Source organism: Littorina saxatilis, linkage group LG3 (genome assembly GCF_037325665.1).
Source record: "Littorina saxatilis isolate snail1 linkage group LG3, US_GU_Lsax_2.0, whole genome shotgun sequence".
Taxonomy (NCBI): Eukaryota; Metazoa; Mollusca; class Gastropoda; order Littorinimorpha; family Littorinidae; genus Littorina; species Littorina saxatilis.
In genome coordinates this window covers 38,423,172-38,447,773 of record NC_090247.1, presented here as the reverse complement: position 1 = coordinate 38,447,773, position 24,602 = coordinate 38,423,172, and the positions used below count along the sequence as shown (strand labels likewise).

The 24,602-nt window shown below is 41.5% G+C and overlaps 1 protein-coding gene across 3 annotated transcripts; it reads right to left on the bottom strand.

Annotated features, from left to right (window-relative positions):
* Nucleotides 1–193: 193 nt before the first annotated feature.
* Nucleotides 194–24,553, bottom strand: LOC138962302 (arginine/serine-rich protein PNISR-like). Of its 3 annotated transcripts, none has more exons than XM_070334057.1 (13): nucleotides 24,454–24,553; nucleotides 19,707–19,814; nucleotides 19,035–19,292; nucleotides 13,856–14,010; nucleotides 12,628–12,714; nucleotides 11,924–12,131; nucleotides 11,332–11,552; nucleotides 6,364–6,507; nucleotides 5,474–5,585; nucleotides 4,602–4,655; nucleotides 3,558–3,701; nucleotides 1,776–3,009; nucleotides 194–1,292 (listed from the first exon to the last, which is right to left on the bottom strand). In XM_070334057.1, exons 2-13 carry the CDS (start codon nucleotides 19,777–19,779, stop codon nucleotides 1,268–1,270), a joined length of 2,715 nt encoding a protein of 904 aa, XP_070190158.1. In that variant the 5' UTR covers nucleotides 19,780–19,814; nucleotides 24,454–24,553; the 3' UTR covers nucleotides 194–1,267. The 3 variants fall into 3 exon arrangements, with proteins under 3 accessions (XP_070190158.1, XP_070190160.1, XP_070190159.1); XM_070334059.1 differs by having other exon boundaries at nucleotides 13,892–14,010; XM_070334058.1 differs by having other exon boundaries at nucleotides 19,707–19,817; nucleotides 24,454–24,552.
* Nucleotides 24,554–24,602: the final 49 nt, after the last annotated feature.

The window sequence follows — 24,602 nt, the reverse complement described above, 5'->3', positions numbered from 1 at the left end:
AATGGTCTTTTTTATGTGTATACATAATGTAATGAAACGTAAGTGCTTGACACTTCAAATAAAAACTTTCCTATGCAAATTGTTTATGGCTTGATGTCCATGTACTTTGTTGGATTGTACTATCTGTCATTGTTCTTCGGATTCACAGCACTCATTTTATCACAGTTGCGCACACACTCACACACACAGCCAGTAAAATTCATGTCTTCTTTTATTACTTGATTCCATCTGTAACCTGCCTGATCGGAGACACAAACTTTGCAAAAAGAAAGCAAAACTATAGTGTACATTTAACATCTCCACAAGTCAATTGAAGCTGAATTGAATGAACTAGGAATTCACTGCAAAAGCGGCACAGGGAATCTGAAAGTAGCAAAACCTCACTATCTTTAAAATTCGAACACAGACTCTCTGACAAAAGAAGGCTACATGTACATGTATTATCAACTGCATCAAGAGGTCCAGAAATCTTACCAAATAACTGACAAATTCGTATACAATAGCCTACATTATGCATTTTCAAACAGCATAAGCTGTTTCAGCAAACTGGACAATGAATAAATTCTAAAAAGTTCTCTTGAGAAAAATGTGAAATCACTCTCTTATGTGAAAAACCCTGCGACTATGCCTCAAAATATAGCCATGAATCTTACTAATATGGGGCTTCCAGGTCTGATTTGTACGCTTTGGAAATCTTGTGATGAGTTTATAAAGACTGGACGATGGTTGACAAAAATTATCAATTCTCATTTAAACTTGAAAGATTGCACTTTTAAATCTCTTTCAAAGATGTGAAAAAAATCTGTAAGTTTTAATTCTATCACACGCTTGAATTGCTAAATGTTCACCTACAAACACTTGTCAAATCGGAACACTGCAAACATATTTAAACACATGAACCTAAATCATGAGACTACATGCACAAATATATCTTCCAATTGCATCCAAAATTGTCAAGAGCCCTGAAGCAATAAAAGCAGACAAATCTAAAACTTTGTGATGGACAAAAGTGCCCAAGAATCGAAATGGAAGATGTGTTACTGGAAATATTATGTCACCTGTTACACATTCAATGACTGTACTTCATACCAAGCCTTAAGCTACTGCCATTTTTGTCAGTTTGCATAAGACATAGCTCTAACCCTGGATTTGAAATAAAAGCTGCAAAAGAATGCTACGAGTTGGTTCAAATGCCAATGTGGCAAAAGTATAAAACTAACAAGCTTATTCACAAACCCTTTTTACACTATTTACATTGAACAATCTCCTATCTTCGTCTGGGCGATGAAGACCTGAAAAGAAACAAAGTTTTGTTCAACAAACCTGTGTGTTGTGCACCGTTTGACCTTTTCTAATACTTATGGAGAAGAGAAAAAAAGGGGCTAGTGCCAACAACTAAAAACATTGCAAGGACGTTAAAACCAAACAAGCATTCATTCACACTCACGCACGCCCACAAACACATCACGAACACCACATGGATCCACTCTTCAGGAATAAAAGAGCATGTTTGTGTTGCCATTCTGACAATTTCACCCATGTGCTCACCATGCCAAAATAAGTTTGGTTATTGAAATGAGCTTGCTTAGAGAAATTCAAGACAGCTGGGTACAGTACAAACAAAATTCGACCATATAGCCATGAACAAGGTGCAGTATTTCCACTCTGACGAACACAAAAGGGGATATGTACAGGGACAGAAGGCGCGCACACACACACAGACACACACACACATACACAAACACACATGTACACCAATGGAATCAAAAGCATACCTGGATCTTGATTTACTCTCCCGCTTTCTGGACTTCTTACCAGTGCGCTCATACTCATCGTCATGCCGTCGGTCCCTATGGGTGCGATGCTGCGAAGAGGAGTCTTTACTCATCCTGCGATGGTCACCATGGTTGCTTTCCGAGGATGCCGATCTGGACCGCCTTCTCTTCTTTGACTTACTCTTACTCTCCGCTTCAGAATGCCTGGAGCGCTTGCTGTGCCGATCTTCCCTCGACCGACTTCGTCTGCTGTCCCGCCTCCGAGAATCACCAACGCTACTGTCTCTGCTCCGACTACGACTTTCCCGACCGCGTCTGTCGTTGTCCCTACTACGACTACGCCGCGATCTCCCCGCCCTTTCCCTGCTAGCACTGCGCTTACTTCGTCTTCTTTCCCGCTCCCTACTACGACTGCGCCGAAGTTCTGGGCTAGAGCTCAGTTTTCTCCTGCGCTCACGTTCTTCTCTGTCTCTACTTGGGCTGCGGTCACTGTCTGGTTCAACACTACCACTACCCTTTCTTTTTCTTTCTCTGACTCGCTCTTTCTCTTTCCTGTGTGCATCTTTGTCCCTACTTCTGCTCCTTCCTTCTCTTTCTCTGCTTCTACTTCGATGTCCCCTTACCCTTTCAGCACTGTTATCCCTCTTCTTTTTCTTGTCCTTCGTCCTTTCTTTGTCTTTGTGCCTTTTCTTTTCGCTTTTCTTCCCCCCGCTGACTTTCTCTGCCTCCCTGATCTCTTTCCCTTTTTTCTCCGAGCGTCTGTCTTTGTCTCTCCCCTCGTCCCTAGACCTAGTTCTCTTGACCTTCTTAGCTTTGTGACTACTTTTTGACCTCTTCTCCTTCTTCTTCTTTTTTGACCTAGAACCCGAATCCTGCGAGCTTGAGCTTCCACTGGCAGACGATTCAGATGAATCGTCTGAAGAGTCAGAAGACGAGCTACTGCTGCCTGAACTCTCTTCCCGCCTGGCTTTTGCCTTTTCTTTTGATTTTTTCGACTCACTTACTTTACTCTCTTTCTTGTGACCCCTCTCTGGCTTTTGGTCTTCTGGGGAAACATTTTCAGTCTTCATTTCCACTTTGACTTTCACCTCCTCCTGTTTAATAACCTCCCCCTTCCCACCATCAATTCCAGGTATTGCCCCTTCGCCCTTGCTAAACGGAAGAAAACTTCGGGATTCTGAAATGGGATTCTTTAAATATTCTGGCATGTCTGGCTCTTCATCTGGTTTGTAATCTGAAAAACACAATGGCAAAAAGCATAAAGAAGGTTCATCAACACACGGCAGGAAACACCATACGTGTATTTGTTATATTTGTTTCAATTGTCAAAGCCCTCTCAGTTAAAATGTTGTCCTCAAAAAGATCAGACATATGCTTGTCAAGAAAAATTCATCACTGAGGGATATATAGAGCATTTATGTGCTTAAAGGTATCTTGACATTTTTGCTAAATCAATCAAATTCTATTTTCAGGAAATAACGCTTCACACTATGTGTTTTGCTTGTGCAAAATAAAAACCCAACAGAGGTCAGCTTACCTAATGATAAACTACCACACAACCTATCTTGAAGTTTTACAAAAAAGTAAGCAGATGAATTCAAAGGATGAAATGAGCATAAATCTCAAGTATTATGTTAGTCAAATACTTTACTTCTGAAGTTAAATACAAGAGAGGCTAGTTTCTGGAACGTTTAAGCATAGATAATAAAAAAAAATTGATAAAAAAGATCTGATAATTTTTTTAAAAAGTCAGAATACTTCCGAAGCAAAAAGAAAATGTACCCGAGTCTTCGTCACTGAAGATCTTCTCCTTCTTGATGGAAGCGCCGTTGGATCTTCTCTTGGTATCGTTGTCGGAGGATTCGCTGTCGCTGCCGTCACTCTCCCCTGATCCCTCACTCTCGCTGCCAGACCCGTAGCCAAGTCCTGCAACACACACAGTCAAATTATCTGCTGCTCACTCTAGCACTGGTGACAGAGATGGGAACTAAGAACACTACCAGCCCCTTATGGTTGCTTTTTCTTTTACTTTTGGCACAAATTGTGTTTGCTTCAAACCTATTTTTCCTTTATCTGACATTATTTATTCAAAAATTTGAAAGTCGCCACATATCAAATGTATGACAAGCCTGACTGCCATGAGCCCTATTTTAACCCGTCCAAGCCTCCTGAAATGGAAAATAAGTGAAAGGATCATGTAAATGACTGAAAATGAAATGTACAGAAATGCGAAAGACCAATCACTGAAACAATCAGAAAAGAATGATTCAATAATTGAGAAAAATATTCAGTCACCAGCACAACACTTACCAGCAAGTCATGTTTTCAAATTTGTTCAAGCAACAGACGAGCTAAAATGGGGCTCATGAATTTTAGCTGGCATAATAATGTTCCCACTTCTGCGACAGAGCTAGCACAACTTCTGGGCAAACTTACCACAAACCTTTTTCTTTCTTTAACATAAGCTTTAACTGCTTGCAGATTCTGGCTTTTAGCTCAACAATGATTTACAAACTACCAAACCAGTCCTCTCTCTACATAGTTTCAAAAGAAATCATAGGTCATAGCAGCTGTAGGTACTCCTTCAGAAACACTAAGAACTGTGCAAAACACTAGATGCAAAAAAAACACATGAAAATGCTTTTTACTGCTAACGCATTGTGCTCTGCGTTTGTCGCAAGCAGCTCTGTCAGCCCATAAACATCGGAAAAAACTAAAGTCCATTCATCCAAGGTCTCTCTGTCTTCCCAGACATTATATTGGACTGTGACCAATGCATAGAGGTGAACACGCTTAGGTGAAAACGGAAACTAATGCAAGACTTACCAAGTGACGTGATAGAGGCCAAAGCCGAAGACTTGGCGAGGACTTTTGCTGGTGCTTTAAAATCACAAGGACAAATTAGTGAGATGCGATCAAAGAGATCAAAGATGCAGAGTCCTCTGTTGGCGAACTGTTTGACTGACGCAACAGCCCTGGGTTACAGAAGGGAAAACTTGTCCAGGACAGAAATGACAGTGTTACAAGCATGACAACTACCACGCCTCATACTCTGTAGCTGCAACCATCACTTCCGTTGTTTTCTGCGTTGGCTGAAAAACTCAAAGCAGTAGTCATGTCTGGATTACTATTGCTACTCCCCCCCCCTCTCCCTCCAAACACCTTTACTGCTCACAGATAATAAGAAGTTTGTCAAAGCATTTTTTTTATAACTGTGCGGACAATTACAAAACATATACGTCTCACGAACAGTTTACAAATGCCTGCTTCTGTTTATCTACTCACAATCATCATGACATTGACAAACTTGCAATTTTCGTTTTACAATTAATAATAAAAAAAAAAACCTGCATGAACATCCTCCCACCTCCCACTTCACCTTCAGAATATTTATTCTCGGAGTTTGGTGTAAAGAAGCACAAAATTGTTCCTTCCATGGAAGTTCAAGGCCTGAGAATTGTACAATTCCCAGTATTCTGGAAAGCAAGCTTACCTCAATTCAACAAACACAGACAAATCTCCTACATAAACAAAGTAACCAGCCTGTGTACTTCACTTGCCTACATTGACATCCTCTTTTCACCGACTTATTTTAATTAAAATGTCACATCAAATTGAATTCCATATGCAAAGATTGCAAAGCAGCATTTCAATATAATGTCTCAATACTGAAGAAGGATGCGGCATACTGAACCTACCTTTCAAAGCTTGGGCCTTGGCTCTGTCAAACACACTGTGAGCAACTTTTGTAATTTCTTCTGTGGTCACTTCTAGCAATATTTCAGTCATCCAGCGTTTCACTTTCATCATCTGCAACATAATTTAAATATTAAGACGATCTATTGTCCATACAATGCATGAAAAGTTGTGTTATTAAATTATCTTACTGTATAATCCCTGCTAAAAATCAAATCATCCCAAAATAAGATTTTGTTTAGACTTCAAACATGATAACATTCAACCATCTACATAAATTAGATCAGCCAGCAGCACTTGATAGGAAACAGAGATTTACAATTTGATTTCTAGTATTGGTTAAAAATGAATCAAGGATAGAAGGTAAACTTCAATTAACATCCACACTCTGCACTGCACTGTGCTCAAAACTGTGGACAGAATTAGAAACATCAGGCCTCAGAGGCACTGATATTTGAAGAAAGCAGAGATTTACACCATGCATGTTTCATCCTGTACTGCAAAATCAAAAATTAACAACCTTAAAAAAGACATCAATGTAACAACCCCAGGAACATAAACACATGGCTAACATTTACACATTTGTCAATCCACACACGCTTTGAGAATGCCTGAATGGTCAGATCTTGCACACACACACACAAACCAAGGATGTTCCTATAATTTATTTTCTTCTGCAATCTTGTTGAAATGGCCATCAAAGTTTGAGAATCTTCAGAAGTTGTCAGTAATTGGCATCCTCCTCATCTCACTTTGAAAAATAATATAAAGACTGGCAATTCTGCTGCAAAGATGACAACATTATTTGATCATTGTTTCAGCGTTTTGCCAACCCCTAAGGCTAAACAATATCCCTGCAAACACACTCTCGCTCTCTCTCTCTTTCTCTCACCAGCTCCATGAGTTTCTCCTCCTCAGTCTTGAACTGGTCAGGAGATGGTGTACGTTTCCGGACCTCAGGTGAGGCTGAGTCTTCCTTCTTTGGTGCAGGTGATACCGTCCTTGAGGGGTCTCTCTCATCCTCATCATCAGAGTCCTGTGCAACAAAAGTCCAAAGCATGATCAAATATATAAACCCATAAAGCATTCAGCAGTGAAAAAAAGTGGAGAATAAAATGTAATTTCAATAGACGAATCATTACCATTACATATCAATCCATCTGATACACAAAAGTACAACACTTTCTAAAACTTTCTAAACTAAACAAACTCACTTCAAGTCAAAAACAAAGGAGTGAAGAATTAAGGACATCTACAAGAACACACCATTACCAACTTAAATCCAAAATTTTAATAATAAATTTTCATTTAATTAATATACTTACCCAACTCACATATAGCAATTAACTCTAGTTCAGTGCTGGTAACGCTGTACGCGTTCCCCTTGGTAACAAGGGAGACCACCCTAAAAAAGAGTGATCCATCCCATAATATCAGACCGATGTCCGGTCCAACATCCGTAAGCGTGCGCATACGCCGCCATTTGTATCATTCGAACGAAGCCCAACTCACTACTTTTTTAGAACCCAATACCACCACAGCGGGGAGGCGGGAGGGTTTAAACGATGTGAGTTGGGTAAGTATATTAATTAAATGAAAATTTATTATTAAAATTTTGGATTAAATTACATATTATTACCCAACTCACATATAGCAGATTGCTACTATAGGTGGTGGGTACTTACCAAAAACTAGGCATGCAGGACTTGTCCCGCCGCTACCATGGCAGGCAGCGCGGAGCTTCCATCCTGTCTTACAGAAGCGACGTCTCTGAGGTAATAATTCACGAAGATGTCCTCAGAGCGCCAGTACGCAGCTTCCAGTACCTCGGCTAGCTTGCCGGACCGAAGAACTGCCACTGAGGATGCCCAGGCTCTCGCCTCATGGGTTCTAGCCGCGGTGAGAGGCAACACTGCCCTAACATCACCCGACTGCACTTGCCACCAGGCATATGCTCGTTTGATCAGAGTGGAGATCCATTTGGCCAGAGTCACCTTCGCTATATCCTTACACCTAGCCGTGTTTAAAGATATGAAAAGAAGCTTTTGACTTTCTGACCTAACAGGCCGAGTTCGAGACAGGTAACATCGGAGAGCTCTCACAGGACAATTTGCAATATCGGGATCTCCAGGAGCCAAAATCTTGCTCAAGGGTGGAATGCGCAAGATTGGAGAAAGCTGGCCAGGTTTCTGGTTTTTCGCGAGAAAGCCGGGAACAAATTTGAGAGAAATGGAACCATCCTTCTCGAACGCAATATCCTTGTCTAAACCCGACAAAGAGTGCACCTCACTACCTCTCCTCGAAGTAGAGAGAAGCGTTAAAAACACAGTCTTACGCGTCAAATCGGCCAAACTGGCTGACAAAAGAGGCTCGAACTCATCCGAGGCTAAGAAACGTAAGACCAGGAACAAATCCCATGCAGGGAGAAGCGATTTTGAACGAGCTGCTAAAAGGGCAGCCCCCTTAATAACACTAGCGATAACCCCTCCGAGCGAAATTTTGTGGCCTAATTGCGCGAGGGTCGAAGAGATCGCCGACCTCCGGACCCTAATAGAAGAGGGAGAAGCCCCCTGATCAGCCAACCAAGACAGATGGTTGGCTACATGAATAGACCTAGGTGAAAGAGGTTTAACCCCGTTAAGCGCGCACCACCTAGACCAAGAGGCCCAGTGCGATGAGTAAACCGAAGAAGTCGATTTTCTATGTGCATGTCCAACGAATCTCAGAGTAGAGGAAGAGGCCCCTGCCCTACGCAAAGCGCTTCGGACAGAATCCACGCGTGAAGGGCCAGGATCTGTGGGTTCTCGTGCTGAACGCCTGACCGAGGCTGCACGAGATCTCCTCTTTTCAGGGCGAGAGGGATCGGGGGCCGAACTGCTAGACGCAGTAGGTCGGGAAACCAGTGCTGGCTTGGCCACAGAGGAGCGACCAGAACCAGCGCTGGTTTCTCTAAGTCCACTTTCCTGAGGACTTTGCCTAAGAGGCAGAACGGAGGGAAGGCATACGCCGGAAGATCTGACCAATCCACTTCCAGAGCATTCACCTTCCAGGCCAGAGGATCCGGGAAGGGGGACACAAAGAGAGGAAGTCTCGCCGAAAACCTCGTCGCAAAGAGATCTATCTTGGGCTTGTCGATCTGCGACCAAAGCCGCTGCAAAGACTGGTGTGTGAGAGTCCACTCTGAATGAACAATCCTGTCCCCTCTGCTCAAAGTGTCTGCAAGGACGTTCAGACTGCCCTTCAAGTACACTGCTGACAACAGAATGTGCTGGGCGTGACACCACTTGAGAATGTGACATGCAATGTCGGAAAGATTGTGAGACCGAGTCCCCCCCTGCTTGTTCACATACGACGCCACAGACATGTTGTCGGTGTGAAGACGTACATGACTGCCCTCCAGGAAAGGCTTGAACGCTAGAAGCGCCAGGGAAACGGCCTCCAACTCCAGTACATTGATATGTAGGGAGGCCTGAGAGCAATCCCAAACTCCCGAAACCATGTGCTCGTCCAGATGAGCACCCCACCCCGTCAGAGATGCGTCCGTAAACAACTCTCTCTCCGGCGGTGGACGAACAATGGGAACACCCCGGAACAAATCCGGAAGAAGCCAAACACCTGTGGTCTGCTGAAACCAAGTTCCCAGTGCGATCGGAACACTCCAGTCCTGGGATGTCTGATCCCACCTTGACTGCAGGGAGGCCTGAAAAGGCCTCTTGTGAACCCTGCCCAACGGAATGAGGGAAGCCATGGATTCCATCTGACCCAGAACCGAAGTCAGAACCCTTGCACTGGCGTGATTCTCTCCGTAGAGAGACCGAATCAGACCCTGAAGCTTGTCGATCCGCCTTTGAGACGGACGGACAGACCACCGAAGTGTGTCGAATTCCATGCCCAGGTAAGTAAACGTCTGGGATGGTTCCAACTCGGATTTTGTCAGGTTGACAGAGAAACCCAGCTGTGCCGCCCGGCTCAGCACCCTGTGCGTATGAGCCTCGCAAAGCCCCCTGTTCTGGTGAAGGATTAACCAATCGTCCAGGTATGCTCTGAGACGGATGCCTTCCTGTCTCACAAGAGCGCAAAGCTGCCTGACCACAATCGTGAAAATCCACGGGGCTAAAGACAGGCCGAACGGCAGAGCCCTGAACTGGTAAGCTTTGCCGCCCCAAGGGAAGCGAAGCCACTTCCTGTCCGAGACATGTATGAGGACGTGAAAGTAAGCGTCTGTAAGATCGATCGACGTTGCCCAATCTCCCGGCCGTAAGGCCTCCCGAACCGAAGTTGGAGTTTCCATGGTAAACTTGATTACTCTCAGAAACTTGTTCAAAGGAGAAAGATCTAACACCGGCCTCCACGCCCCCGAGGCTTTCGGCACTACGAAAAGTCTGCCGTAAAACCCCGGGGACCGCGCGTCCAAGACCTCCTCTATAGCTCCCTTGAGCAGCAGAGCCGAGACCTCCTCCTGGACCGCGTTCCGTGCCACCAAATCCTTTGGCGCCCTGCAGGGCGGGATTATCCTGACCAGGGGAGCCTTCTGCCCTGACCAGAGAAGCCGGAACCCCGAACACACTATCCCCGTGACCCACTTGCTGGCCACCAGTTGCAGCCAGGAAGAAAGGGCCCTGGACGGGCCGCCCGCTACAACTAGCGCGGGGGCCACCGGGATGTGTTGTTCGGGGAAGTTTCATTGGGGGTGAGGCTTACGCCCCGACCCCCTGGAACCCCCGAAAGACTGACCCCTCTTAGGGTATGGAGCTCCACGCCCCCTACCCCTGGAGGAGAATGACTGCTTCTGGGCCTTCCCACCACCTGACGAAGACGTCTGAGGCTTAGCAGAAGAAAACGGAGTCTGAGACTTGCCCTGAGGCTTCTGGAAGCCCTGTGAAGCCAAACGCGCGATCGCTACATCCTGCGCGTCCTGCGTCTCTTTCTGGAGTGCATCGAAAGAAGCCTGCCCTAAGAGAGACCCCTCAGCAAAAGGGGAGACCTTCAGCCTCTCAATAGTCGCGGTGTCCCGAAATCTGGACCCCGTCAAGAAGGCTGACCTCCTTGAAAGAACTGCGTGAGTATACAGCCGGGCAGACAAAGCAACCTGTTCTCTAGTCACCTTGCCGAGAGTAGCCAGCAGTGTCGAAACATCTGTCGGCGACGCATCAAACTGAAATTCAAAAGGATCAAGAGATGTGGCAATCGATCTGGACAATGACCTTTGCAGAGACTCCGACAAGGACGTGAGCTCCAGCAAAGACCTTCCAACTTCCTCCATTCGTCGCTAAAGTTATAACAAAACGGAAAGATCTCACCACACGGCGTAGGTAAAGGTGAAAAGATAGGCGACGACCAAGGGGAGATGCCAAAGCCAAAGACTATGGCGAAAAGCTGCAGACAGCAGGAGCGTACATCAGAAGCGTCCTTCCCAGTTGAACCGCTGAGAGAGAATGATACAAATGGCGGCGTATGCGCACGCATACGGATGTTGGACCGGACATCGGTCTGATATTATGGGATGGATCACTCTTTTTTAGGGTGGTCTCCCTTGTTACCAAGGGGAACGCGTACAGCGTTACCAGCACTGAACTAGAGTTAATTGCTATATGTGAGTTGGGTAATAATATGTAATTTAAACAAGTTTGTTATTACGCTGAGCAGTGTGTTCCATTAAACTGAAAATGGTGACTTCTAAACAACGGACAGACTAACGTGCCATATACACTAACATAAGCCACAAAACACAGACCAAAATAGCAGCTCAGAGAGAGGAAACTAAACTGTGTCCCTACATCCCCGCTGTCAAATGACATTCAACCGACCAATAAAGCCAAAAATACGGCCACTTGCCACACTTGCCAATGCAAGAACTTACAAATCTGCTTTTTCTGGGGACCCTGGCCTCTCCGGTAGTGTTCTCTTCCTGCTCTCTCTGGAGTTCCTCCTCTACCGCTTTCTCCGCTTGTTCCTTGGCCCGCAGGGTATCCAGCTTTACCTGCTCAAACTTTTCCTTCTCCACCTGGCGCTGCTTTTCTCTCTCCATCTTCTCCAGCCCCTCCCGGATCCAGGCTGGCAGGTTCTTCCTCTTGGCCTGGTCTGAAAAGCAGCAGAAAAAAAACATGTACAAAAATCACACACACAAATATCCAACAAAAACAATAAATGGAAAAGTGACAAGTTCCCAAGTCCTTTTGTACCACCGTAGAATTGTCTAGCATGTCTGCACAGACTGATACCCCTGACAAAAACAGGAAAAGGTAAGTTAATCCCCAACCCTTTGGTTGTGGATACACAGAAAAATGCTCAAAAAGAGGTGGTAAGAAAAACCAAACATCATAGAAAAAATGTACACCAGCAAATAGATTCTGAAAGATGGGCACGATAGGGTAGAATAACAATTACAACTCTATAAGTGCTCACAAATTCCACCATCACAGCACCGCCACCATGATCAACCTTTAACTTACCAATGCCGGAATCCTCTGAGCGACCAAGAATGAACTGGTCGGCAAAGTGTCTCCCTCTGTGACCGTGGCGGTCGCTAGGACGACCAGGGGGGAAGGGAGGCACCTGAGGAGGAAACGCGTCTGGTGGCATGCCAGGAGGGGGGCCCCCCTGACCGTGCGGTGGCCAGAACTGCTGTTGGAAGTTGTTCAGCATTGGAGGAGCGCCACCCTTGAAAACAATGTAAAGGAATTGAAGATCTGATAAACAAAGGGAAGTAAGCGGTCTGTATGCATACAACATGCGTAATAGAGTGAGAGTTATTCGGAACCAGTCTCCTGGCATCTGAGAGAATAACAGGCATTGAAATGAACAAGTGACTTTCATCCTCAAGGAATTGAAGAATACAGATGTTACATACAGAATATAAAACTGCAGTTGAAAGTGAATGTTATATTTTGGAGAACACCAAAGCTAAACAAATTCTCTGCAGCCCCCACCACCTATTGCATGCAATGGATGAACATGACATGAATGGTACTGAACTGAAAAGGTTTCCCTTGAACTTTTGATATGTTTGTGCACTATTTTCTAGCCTTCTCCTGAAAAAAAATCAAAGCTACTGGATTATTCAACTTCCTCTGATTTCCATAAATTGCAGATGTACCGCGCCTGACACTATTAAGTGAACTGGTGAGAAAAAAAATAATGATTTATTTGAATATACCTGGAAGAACATATCTCCTCCTGGGGGAAAGTTTCCAAACTGGGTCTTAGCACCAAAGGCTGGTCCCTGATTGAAGTTGAATCCATCCTAAAAGACACAAAAATAAAACACTGTAGAAAACGAACATCACTTCATGATAAAATGGCTGTACAATAACAGTTTTCTTATGGGTGACGGGGAGTTTGGTGGTGGTTTCTTTTTGTTTGTTTGGGGGTGGGAAGACAGAAGAGAACAAGCCAAAGTGTCTGTTTTACAATTACAGAATAAAAGCCATGCATGAAAGCGAACACCACATTTAACAAGAAACCAGTTACAACACACCGACAGCTAATTTTTTTGGATGTTTTGGATGTAAATTATTATGTGAAACATTGTTTGGTCATAGCAATCACAACTATATTCACAGACCAAAATCAATCAAAATCAAGGAAACATTCAGCAACAAGTACAAGGTAACATAAACAGGAGGAATTGAGAGTATGTATGAAACACTACTAAAAGTTATCAAATACTGAAATAAATTTTTTTTTACTTTCAATATGTTCTGTTAAACTTTCAGCAGATAAAATAAAATATCCTACTGTAGTTTGCTTGCCTGTGGTAAAAAAAAAAAAAATATTATACGAATTTCACTGTCCCAGCCCACATATACTTCAATGAACTGAAATGGCCAGATCTGTCTGTGACCTTCACAGTCGAACCTGTCAGTTACAAATACTCAATGGAACAACCGAAAGAGGTCATTATACACAGGTGGTCACTATGAAACGGTGAGTTTAACAGAAAACAAACTTGTCATGGATTCTTACGGGTGGTCGTAATGGACAGTTGGTTGCAAAGGCAGATTTTGACTGTACTTCGACAATTGTGTATTTGAGCAAGAATAACACAGAACAAAACAAAACTACACTCCGCCCCCGACCCAGTTAATCTCCCCTCCCTGCTTTCTGTATTCATTTTGCACATTAGAAGCTATCAAGTAACAGACAAAGAAGCTTGTCTAAATCCAGAAACCAAGAAAAGTCAGTTATTGGAGTGTTTAATCATTTCTATGATTAAACACTCAAATAACTAACCTTTTTTGGTTTTTGATTCTTGACCTTGGAACTTTAGCAGTCCATTATTTTTGGATTTCATCCCGCCTTCCTTCCTCTTGACAATGTACTTCGATCAATAAGTTCACCGTTGACAACAAGCACTGAGACAACAGAACACATGATAAACTTACACTAGGGTAGGCCTGATATCCTTCATAACCCTGTACCTGACTGCCGTCCCCTTGGGGAGGAGGGTGCCAGGAGCCCCCCAGGTTCATGTTGCCCCCCGCCCACTGGTCAGTTGCTGGCACTGGAGTGGGAAGCAGTGGACCCTGACTGGGGAAACCTGCACAGGGAAGGAAAAATGTAATGAGACTGAGAGCTACCCAACCGTACCTGGCATTATGTTGACAGAGAACATTAAGTAACAATAACGATGAGGATATTTACACAATGCAAATCTGAAAATAGTTCCAAGCGCCTCACAAAAACATACACAAATAAATAATTCTGTACACAATGCCAAATCAAATAGTAATACACATCGAAGTAAACTTTTACAGTTTAAAAAATTGAAACACATATATATATATATATATGGGTGCGTCTCAGAAACTGAACCTTTTGTGTGTGCCATAATCAAATTAGCCCACAATTGAAACATACTGAATTTTAAATCATGATATTGGTATTTTTGAGAAGTAAAATGAATAAAGAAATAGTACAAACAAAACTGAGTATTTTGCATGATTATTATGAAGGTTGTTTTGCGAAAGAAATGATTAAATGCGTGAAAAATGGAGGTCTGATCTGTGACATGAACCATCAACTAGTTTTGTACCTCACTACAAGAATCGTTTAGAATGTCCAAGGACTGCTATTTTTGTTATGTGTGTTTGGTTTAAGTGTACTTGACAGTTGAAATGTTATTTTGTCCACAGAATTGTTTTTTTAAACGAAATTAATCGCTTGAAAGTTTGCCATCACTGTCGTAACATAGGTTTCCACACGCGTGCAACAGCAACAAGTCCTAAATTTGAACTTTAGAATTTGCATATTCATCTTCAACACGATCTTGACATGAAAGGGCATAGAAACTCGCTAAGTTAAATGTTATTTAAGTATTATTTTCTCAAAATTGCATCTGCAAACTAAGTTGAAAGTTGCGCAATATGACATGCTTCTTCAAAATTCAGTTACGATGGTGAACGGTTTTGCAAATAATGTTCAGAGTTTTGAAGAAAGATTAGAACTATTTTGCGCGTAGTGACTTAGAGGTGCGGGTGACTACGCATGCGCAGTTACAGAGAGAAATAGTTCAGCTTCCAGCAGCGAAGAAAGATTTCGAGAATGTTTCCGAAGTCTGTGATTTTGTTACGACAGTGATCAACACCCAAGGTTCTTAAGAAAAGGTGAGTTTTTGCTGCTATGATATTCTATGAAGTGAAAAATTAGGCTAAACATTTGTTAATAATAGTTTTTCTTTCGATTTCACGTAGTCAAAACTTGACTAAATGTTTTAACATAAAGGGGGAATCGAGACGAGGGTCGTGGTGTATGTGTGTGTGTGTGTCTGTTTGTCTGTGCGTGTGTGTGTGTAGAGCGATTCAGACTAAACTACTTGACCGATCTTTATGAAATTTGACATGAGAGTTCCTGGGTATGATATCCCCGGACGTTTTTTTTCTTTTTTTCGACAAATACTTTTGATGACGTCATATCCGGCTTTTTGTAAAAGTTGAGGCGGCACTGTCACACCCTCATTTTTCAATTAAATTGATTGAAATTTGTGTAAAGCAATCTTCGACAAAGGCCGAACTTCGGTATTGCATTTCAGCTTGGTGGCTTAAAAATTAATTAATGACTTTGGCCATTAAAAATCTGAAAATTGTAATAATTTTTTTTTATATATAAAAAACGATCCACATTTACGTTCATCTTATTTTACATCATTTCCTGATTCCAAAAACATATAAATATGTTATATTTGGATTAAAAACAAGCTCTGAAAATTAAAAATATAAAAAATTATGATCAAAATTAAATTTCCAAAATCCATTTAAAGGAACGGTTTGTTTGTTTATTTGTTGCTTAACGTCCAGCCGACTACGCAGAGCCATATCAGGACGAGGAAGGGGGGGATGAAGGGGGCCACTTGTCAAGCGATTCCTGTTTACAAATGCACTAACCCATTACTTGTGTCCCAGCAGGCTTTAGTAAAACTAAATTAATACCTACTGGAAGATTACCAGTTTCCAGTATGTTAAAATAGGCTTAACCTATCTACTGCTGGACTTACATCAGAACACTAACAGATTAAACTATACATGAATCGTGAAACAAGTGGCAAGAGAAGAGATTTTTGGAAAAAATACAGGTGAATGAGCAAGAAGGCAGAAAAAAATTCATGAAGAAAAAGAGAGCATGACAGGAAAGAGGAACCAAAAATCTACCTAACAGCAAACTAGAAAGCTCCTGCGGTTCCAAAAACAGGAGGGGCCTTTAATTTCATAACCGCAGTGCCCCACTGCGGGATTAAAGGAACGGTAAGTGTCAATGTTTTCTTTAATTGTAAAAGTTGTATGTTCAATGGAATGGTAAGTCTGAACAAAATAATTACTTTATTTTGTTTTTAGCCAGTGAATGTGGATGCATCAAAATCTTGATAGACATTAAACAAATTCATGTTAGTGAAACTAGTACACATATTGCATCAATCTTTAGTTGAAATCGCTGGTACTTGCATGTTTCAGGTGCAAGAGATTCGACCTGATGAACTGGTGGTAACGTTCCTTCGAAGGAAACCGGAGGGGAACTACTATTGCTTTCCAGGGATCGATGATATTTCCTTAGTCCCTACATCTGATGCAACCATGATTCGTGACCCCACCTTCAATGACAGGGGGCATTATTTCTTTTAAAATAAATTAATTAACTGCAAGTGGCAACTGTTCTATATGTAACCAATGCCTTTGGTTTATTGTCTTAACAATTGAATGAACCACTTTTGAACATTTGCATTCATCATGTCAAACCTTATAATACATGTCTAGTTGTTCGTTTCCGAGTTACGTCGGTGATGAACTTTTCATTAATGTTTCTCTTTTTTGGGGCAAAGTTTGCTTGATTTTGTCCAGCTTTTTTTCTTTCTGTTTCTGTTTTAGTGTTTGGCATTTTACCTAAGAAGAATCTGGTTGCAAAATCAGCTTCATTTAGTAAAGTTTGTGGGAAAAAGCATAACCGTTTCTTTGTTACAAAAGTGATGTTTCCATGTTACATCGGTGACCATTTTGCATTCTTTTGGGATAACTTTCTAACATTTTGTCTTAGAGCAACAAATCTTTGTATATATGCTATTGTGAAGGTTAAATGTCAATAAGACTGAATGAATGCCATGTATCAACATGTTCTGATCAGGATATCATTAATTAATTTTCATTTTTGTATTGAAATTTTGACGAATGCATGGAACTTTGAAAAAAACCATTATTTTCTTGTTTGTATGTAGTCATTTCATATTGAACTCTATAATGGCTTGTGATTCAACAATAATAACTGAATAAAAGTCGTTTTCAGCCTTATAAATGCAGTTTTTTTGTCTTTTATTGTTTCCATGTTAGGCCTAAAAAAAAAATAGGTGTGGTTACGGTAACCCGACCTACCCTATTTTTAGGGGCCGATCCTATAACTTTTTATTACATTTGTCAAAAAAAAAAAAAAAAAAAAAAACCGAGTGCAAAAAACGCAATGAAAGCGAAAGCGCCCGAGTCGCACACTTATTTCCCTGTCAAGTAGGTTTATAATTTGTACACATTAGAAAAAAAAGTAAAAAAATAAAAAAAAGTGATTGCCTACCTACCTACCCTATTTTTTTTGGCTATGTTACCGTAAGGCCAAAAAAAAAAAATAGGCGTGGTTACGGTAACATAGCCAAACAAAATAGGGTAGGTAGGTAGGCAATCACTTTTTTTTTTTTTAACTTTTTTTTCTAATGTGTACAAATTAAACCTACTTGACAGGGAAATAAGTGTGCGACACGGGCGCTTTCGCTTTCATTGCGTTTTTTGCACTCGGTTTTTTTTTTTTTTTTTTTTTTTGACAAATGTAATAAAAAGTTATAGGATCGGCCCATAAAAATAGGGTAGGTCGGGTTACCGTAACCACACCTATTTTTTTTTTAGGCCTAACCACACCTATTTTTTTTTGTGGCCTTACACGGGTGATCTTGCACACATGGTCCAAATAATGCTCAATATATGGCAAACTAAAGGCAATGTTATATTTTTTCTTGTTTAAACTGAAAAGGTACACCCTGAGAAGTGTGTAAATAGTATTATCAATGTTTTCTGGGAAGATTTTACTTTTGGTGATAATGTCACAAACAGAGGACGAGATTCTGAGACGCACCCATATACATGGATTTCAAATACATAGCACACAAGGAAAAAGATTTTTGGATCTGTGCTTGTGTGCTGTTCGTCACGATGGCAGGCTAAAGTTGGCGAGAAGTGTGCTGGTTGCTTCGCATCACTTTGAAAAGTTTGACTCAGTAAAAGGGACTCTTACTCTGCAACACCACCGAAATTTTCTGACATTTCCGAACAATATCTATGGACCATGAGTCGTTGCGGTAATTATCAAAGTGAATGTTTACAATCGTTGTCCTCCGAAAAATCCAAAGCCGCAATGGTTCCACATATCAAACTAACACCAGTAACAGCCCGATTGGCTTTTACTTCAACAATCCACGTTTCACCTGATGCTGAAAGTGAAACCCATTCACTATTTGAAATTGTCACAAATGAACATTGGGTTCCACATATCAAACTAACACCAGTAACAGCCCGATTGGCTTTTACTTCAACAATCCACGTTTCACCTGATGCTGAAAGTGAAACCCATTCACTATTTGAAATTGTCACAAATGAACATTGTTTTTGTTAACCAGATTGAATAAACGAATGAAAACACGTGAAGGGCCATATCAGGGCGGTGCTGCTTTGACACACACAAGACAGAAGTCGCAGCACAGGCTTTATGTCTCACCCAGTCACATTCTGACACCGGACCAACCAGTCCTAGCACTAACCCCATAATGCCAGACGCCAGGCGGAGCAGCCACTAGATTGCCAATTTTAAAGTCTTAGGTATGACCCGGCCGGGGTTCGAACCCACGACCTCCCGATCACGGGGCGGACGCCTTACCACTAGGCCAACCGTGCCGGTATGAAAACACGTGAAAATGATGATTTGTCAGAGTGGTGAAAAAAAATCTAGAATCAGTCAAAAAACATCTAGGTTGTTCAGGGTACACAGATCCAATTTAAACAAAAATATTTTAAGGGGGGGGGGGGGGATAACAACAGTCACCATTATTAGTGGTCGCACTACTGTTGGTGCTGGCAGACACAGGCTTGGAACTGCCTTCTCCTTCACCGTCCGAGATGTCCATGCTGTTCTCATCTTCCTGACTGGCAGTGGCAACAGATGACCTTGGACCTACGCTGGCAACGGGCATGGGGGGTGGAGGAGGGGGAGGCTGTGACAGCACCTCATGGTGCTCCTGATGGATCACTTCTGCTGCTTCCTTCTGTGCAATCCACTGCTGGGCCAGTGAAGCCCAGTCCACTGAAAATGGCAAATGGCAAAAGTTGTAGATTCAGCCATGTTCTTACGTTTGCCACCTCCAATGCCATAATTAAAAAATATATGAACTCACCAGGCTGCCTTATGCATGGCAACATGTGAAGATGACTGTGTAATTAAGAACATGAACTCACCATATATACATTAAGTGCAAGCAGAACACTAACATTCTGATAAAAATGATCACATATGAATGCAAATTCTTTTGCTAATGCATTTGTTTGATGGATCCCACCTCTCAACTCTGATTTTATAAATGACCATTTCAACAGAGGGACAAGAAAGGACTAAATGGTTGGTAGAACTGGAATGGATCATATGGAATGATTTTTTCTTACATTCTTTGACGAACATTTACACAACCATTGAACCAAGAAACTAACAAATGAATCTCACCTGAATTATGCGGCATACTTTGATATGCAGATTGCTGCATGGGCCATGACCCACCCCATGGGTTGGCCCACATATTGCCAGCAACTTAAATGTGTCAAGTTGCTAAACCTGCTTGAAAATGGAAATAGATTATACAAACAATACATGCATCCAAAATATGAATATGTGACAGTGACACTGACAAAATAGAATCCAACCTGAACTCCACAGTATACGTACGTCCTCACAATATCCGTCAGTATTTCAATTATGAAATCACATGAGAGAAAAGCTGCATACAAACCAGTAATGAGTAAGTCCGAAAGTGTAAGTTACTTGTACTTGGCAGGTTTCACGGTATTGAGACATTCTATTGACTGCACAATGTGCTCTGATTTCTAACTTGCTGAACCAATTTTCTCAGTGTTTTTTTTTATATGCAATGCACAAATGTGTCATTTTGAATACAATTCTGAAAAAAAAAATCGTTTTAGTTGTTTTGTTGGCATTTTATGCACATGTGTTTGGTAGCGATCGTGTGAATCCTGACAGACGCCATTTCCTTCTGCATGACAGAAGCCAACCATTGATGTGAAAATTGAAACGAAAAGGCACTCAATTCACACTGAATGGTCATATTTGATAGCAGAGCTTCAATATCTAACCATACAAACAAAAACAAAAGCACAAATATGAATTTTGCATTACATATTTTGCACACAAAAAATCGAATCGAGAACTGGAAGCTGTCTGTCCGAAAAACTAAGTCTTCACAGATAAACCAAGTAAGCTTATTTTACCACAAGAAATGATAACATGATTTTATTTTGACATTGAAAACACACCTTTATAGTCTGTACTTCATAGGAAAGCATTTACAATGACCGAAATTTCGCGAAATTCCGCGCCGTGTCCATTTCTTGGAATGTCCGACCGTCGTCTGTCAGGGGTTTCCAACGATCGCTACTTTCACTTTCGTTGTCATTTCCGGGCAATCCTATGCCGTATGTGACATATTACACACTTTTCACAGTTGAGGCCGAAGGCGGGATTTGTGATTATTTTTTTCAGGTGAGATTTTATTGTTTTTGTTGCCTTTTTGTCGAGTAATATGCCGTCTGTCAGCCAACGATCGCTACCACACGATCGCTACCTCTTCATGCTCGATCAGATTTTTAGCTTTTTCAATGATTATAGAAGTTTGATTAACGTTTCCTTTGCAGTTCTGGATCGGTAGGGTAAAGGTATCTAATTTCGACATAAGATCTTGGGGGTACCTAAATCCGACCGATTTTCCAAGTCACATCAATGACGAGGTGCGCACGTCATCACAACAGAAGGAATGCCATTCATACACGGGCCATTCATGAACCGGTTGATGACGCGACTTTACGGACCAATCGTTTTGTCGCGAGAGCTATTTGCGTCATCGGCACCGCGGCGCGAAAATTTGCCTTGCAAGTGTCTTCTAAAGTTTTAACGTTGAGGGGGGAATCGAGACGAGGGTGTGGTGTATGTGTGTGTGTGCGTGTGTGTGTAGAGCGATTCAGACCAAACTACTGAACCGATCTTTATGAAATTTTACATGAGTGTTTCTGGGAATGATATCCCCGGATGTTTTTTTCTTTTTTTTGATACATACCTTTGATGACGTCATATCCGGCTTTTTGTAAAAGTTGAGGCGGCACTGTCACACCCTCATTTTTCAATCAAATTGATTGAAATTTTGGCCAAGCAATCATCGACGAAGGCCGGACTTTGGTATTGCATTTCAGCTTGGTGGCTTAAAAATTAATTAATGACTTTGGTCATTAAAAATCTGAAAATTGTAAAAAAAAAATAATAATTTATAAAACGATCCAAATTTACGTTCATCTTATTCTTCATCATTTTCTGATTCCAAAAACATATAAATATGTTATATTTGGATTAAAAACAAGCTCTAATAATTAAAAATATAAACATTATGATCAAATATAAGGCACAGTAAGCCTCCCGTAAACCATCACAGATACGGTCAGGCTTTTACACACAGTACAAACACCCTTTCATTTAAACACTCACCGATTGAGAACATCCTAGGTGCCCTCCGTAAAGAGCGAACAATTTTCAAAGAATATATTTTTGCGTGGTTTATCTTACCCCTGAGCCATTGTGAACTCGTGTCATCCAGTTTCCCTTTTTCACAATGTAGTCGTCAGTTAGTCATTTGAATGTGACTCGATGTGAGCTTATCTACAATAGCACGTTTTTATGCACGAAACAAACGGCTGTGGTTCACAAGAACTCTAGCGATGGCTTTTGACTGTTGAGAGGAACGGCGATATGCACTGTAAACCGTCGTCTGCGACGACCCTTGCGTGACCCTGCTTCCGGGCTTTTCTGATCTTGTCTTGATGAAAAACAAATTCTTTTATGATTAAAGAATGTTGTAACAAGCTGTCAATTTATTATTTAGATTTTAAAAGTTAGGTCTAGCGCAAAAACGCACCACGGTCCAAAAACATTCTGATAATCATCGATCCACGGCTATCGACAGTTTACATCGATAGAAGGGAAGTAACTCATTTTTGACCTGAGTTCAGAATGGGTCCAAAAAGTGTTCGAGACAATCTGCAAAATTAATTCTTTAAAAATTGCTCGCTCTTTACGTAGTTAGGGTACCCACAGATGTTCCCGTTTGGTGAGCGTTCAAATGGAAGGGTGTTTGTACTGTGTGTAAAAGCCTGACAGTATCTGCGATGGTTTACGGGAGGCTTACTGTCCGGGCGTGATTTCCGGTATCATATTCATAACAGCCGTCCCGGCCAGCACCAAAACGAGGCGCAATTGTTGTTTAGGAGAAGTCCACAAAAATAAATTCTTTGAAAATTTCTCACGCTCGACAGAAAGCTGCCAGGATGTTCCCGTTCGGTGAGCGTTCAAATGGAAGTATGCTTGTACTGTATGTAGACGCTCGGGGAGCTCTGTGATGGTTTACGGGAGGCTTACTGTGCCTTTAAATTTTCGAAATCAATTTAAAAACACTTTCATCTTATTCCTTGTCGGTTCCTGATTCCAAAAACATATAAATATGATATGTTTGGATTAAAAACACGCTCAGAAAGTTAAAACGAAGAGAGGTACAGAAAAGCGTGCTATCCTTCTCAGCGCAACTACTACCCCGCTCTTCTTGTCAATTCCACTGCCTTTGCCACGAGCGGTGGACTGACGATGCTACGAGTATACGGTCTTGCTGAAAAATGGCATTGCGTTCAGTTTCATTCTGTGAGTTCGACAGCTTGACTAAATTTTGTATTTTCGCCTTACGCGACTTGTTCTTCTTTGTTTCTGTTTTTCGACGGCATAATTGGATGACCAAGCAGGCACGGCTACCTACTAAAGTCGTGTTGAGGCAGGCTTTGTTTAGGGATCCTTCTATCTCCCCCCTCCCTATGTGAGGAGAGTAGTTAGGGTACCCACAGTCTTTGGTGGTAAGCCTTCAGTTTGTGTGCGTCACTTATGTGCGTGTTTTTTGTTGTGTGTTTTTTCCACTTAAAATAAAAGTAGATTTGTTTAACATTCTGTATTCATATATGTATGCAATTGATTATTATTATTTTATATCAAAATGAGTGAGTGTCTTTTTATGAACAAAAAAGTGTTCCTTGTTAATGAAACAGGTATCTTGGCTCTTCTTGCCGTTTTCTAAATTAGGGGGTATCGATAGTATAAGTTTATTTCTGCCATTACAAAAATGATAAAGAAGTACTTATCTGTTTTTATCTTGTACACACATAAATACACTTTCAAAACATGTGACTTTTGTTAGTGTATGGAGACCTTGAAATGTGAAAAAAAAACATTTCGCCGGCCGGTTTAGGTGAAAATGGCGTTCTGATCAAGGACAGCATCATGCAAACATATAGACAGCCTCAGGCAAGGAACTTTGTTGTGAAAATCTGTTATATGTTTAAACTTTATGTAAATCATTTAGTATTAGTGGTTTTCTGTCTTCTTTCTGGAGTCAGGCTTGCATCAAGTTTGTTTGATAGATTTTCACGTTTTGGGGGCAACTTTCGTTTCGCTTGATTTTCTATGGAAAATAAGACTCTGCGTATAATTTTTTTCTTTGTTTTGTGTGGTACTGATCCTAATTAATTACAATAACATCCATGTTCACAGTATTTCACAGTTTTATGTTTGACTGGAAGTGTGAGAAAATGGGAAATGGCTGAAATCAATACCGTGAAACCTGCCACTTGTATTGTAACTTAGTTAACTTAAAGATCAACATAATTTATCTGTGCTGTGCATACACCCATGCTTGTCTGAGGGATCTACTGAACACACCTGTGCATCTTAGGTCTTGTCCCTCAGACTCAGTCAGACATGAAGACATTGAAAATGAAATTTGTGCTCTCTTGAAAATAACAGTTGTTCTTGTACTTAGTTAAATAAGTGAAGGGCCCACACAGTTCCCTCAATATCATCATTATCACTATATGATTTCACGATGTGCGCACAGACAAATGTCTCGTACTGCAGGGCCAGAACAGTGAAACACACACATGCTGGTATTAATTTTTGTCAAAAAGCTGATGGTTTTATGCTTTTTGCATCCGAGTTTTGTTTGACCCAAAAAGTGCACAGTGCACTATCTCCGTAGTTGCAACAAGAAGACTTCCAGTTCCAAATCATGTTGTAAGCTTACGTGGTATTTACACATTTGTACACAGACATTTAGTATGGAATACCTGAAGCTAAGAAAACAGGCATAGCTACTCACGACCAATACAGACTCCAGACTTTCTTCAGAAACACGTAGAGCTTTGGATCTCAAAATGCATGTATGCAACTAACATGGCGTCGTCCACTGTTGTTCTCCGTCTTTCAACCATGTAATTCGCACAAAACATCAACCAAAATAATATTCTA

What these genes read in the sequence shown, in the direction of transcription:
- LOC138962302 (XM_070334057.1), bottom strand. Translation starts at nt 19,779, where the DNA reads ATGTGGGCCAACCCATGGGGTGGGTCATGGCCCATGCAGCAATCTGCA. An exon ending in TAGTGCGACCACTAATAATG is followed by an intron (nt 14,011 to 19,034) that starts GTGACTGTTGTT and finishes TTCCCTGTGCAG; the next exon opens with GTTTCCCCAGTCAGGGTCCA. An exon ending in GGCCTCTATCACGTCACTTG is followed by an intron (nt 3,702 to 4,601) that starts GTAAGTCTTGCA and finishes TGTGTGTTGCAG; the next exon opens with GACTTGGCTACGGGTCTGGC.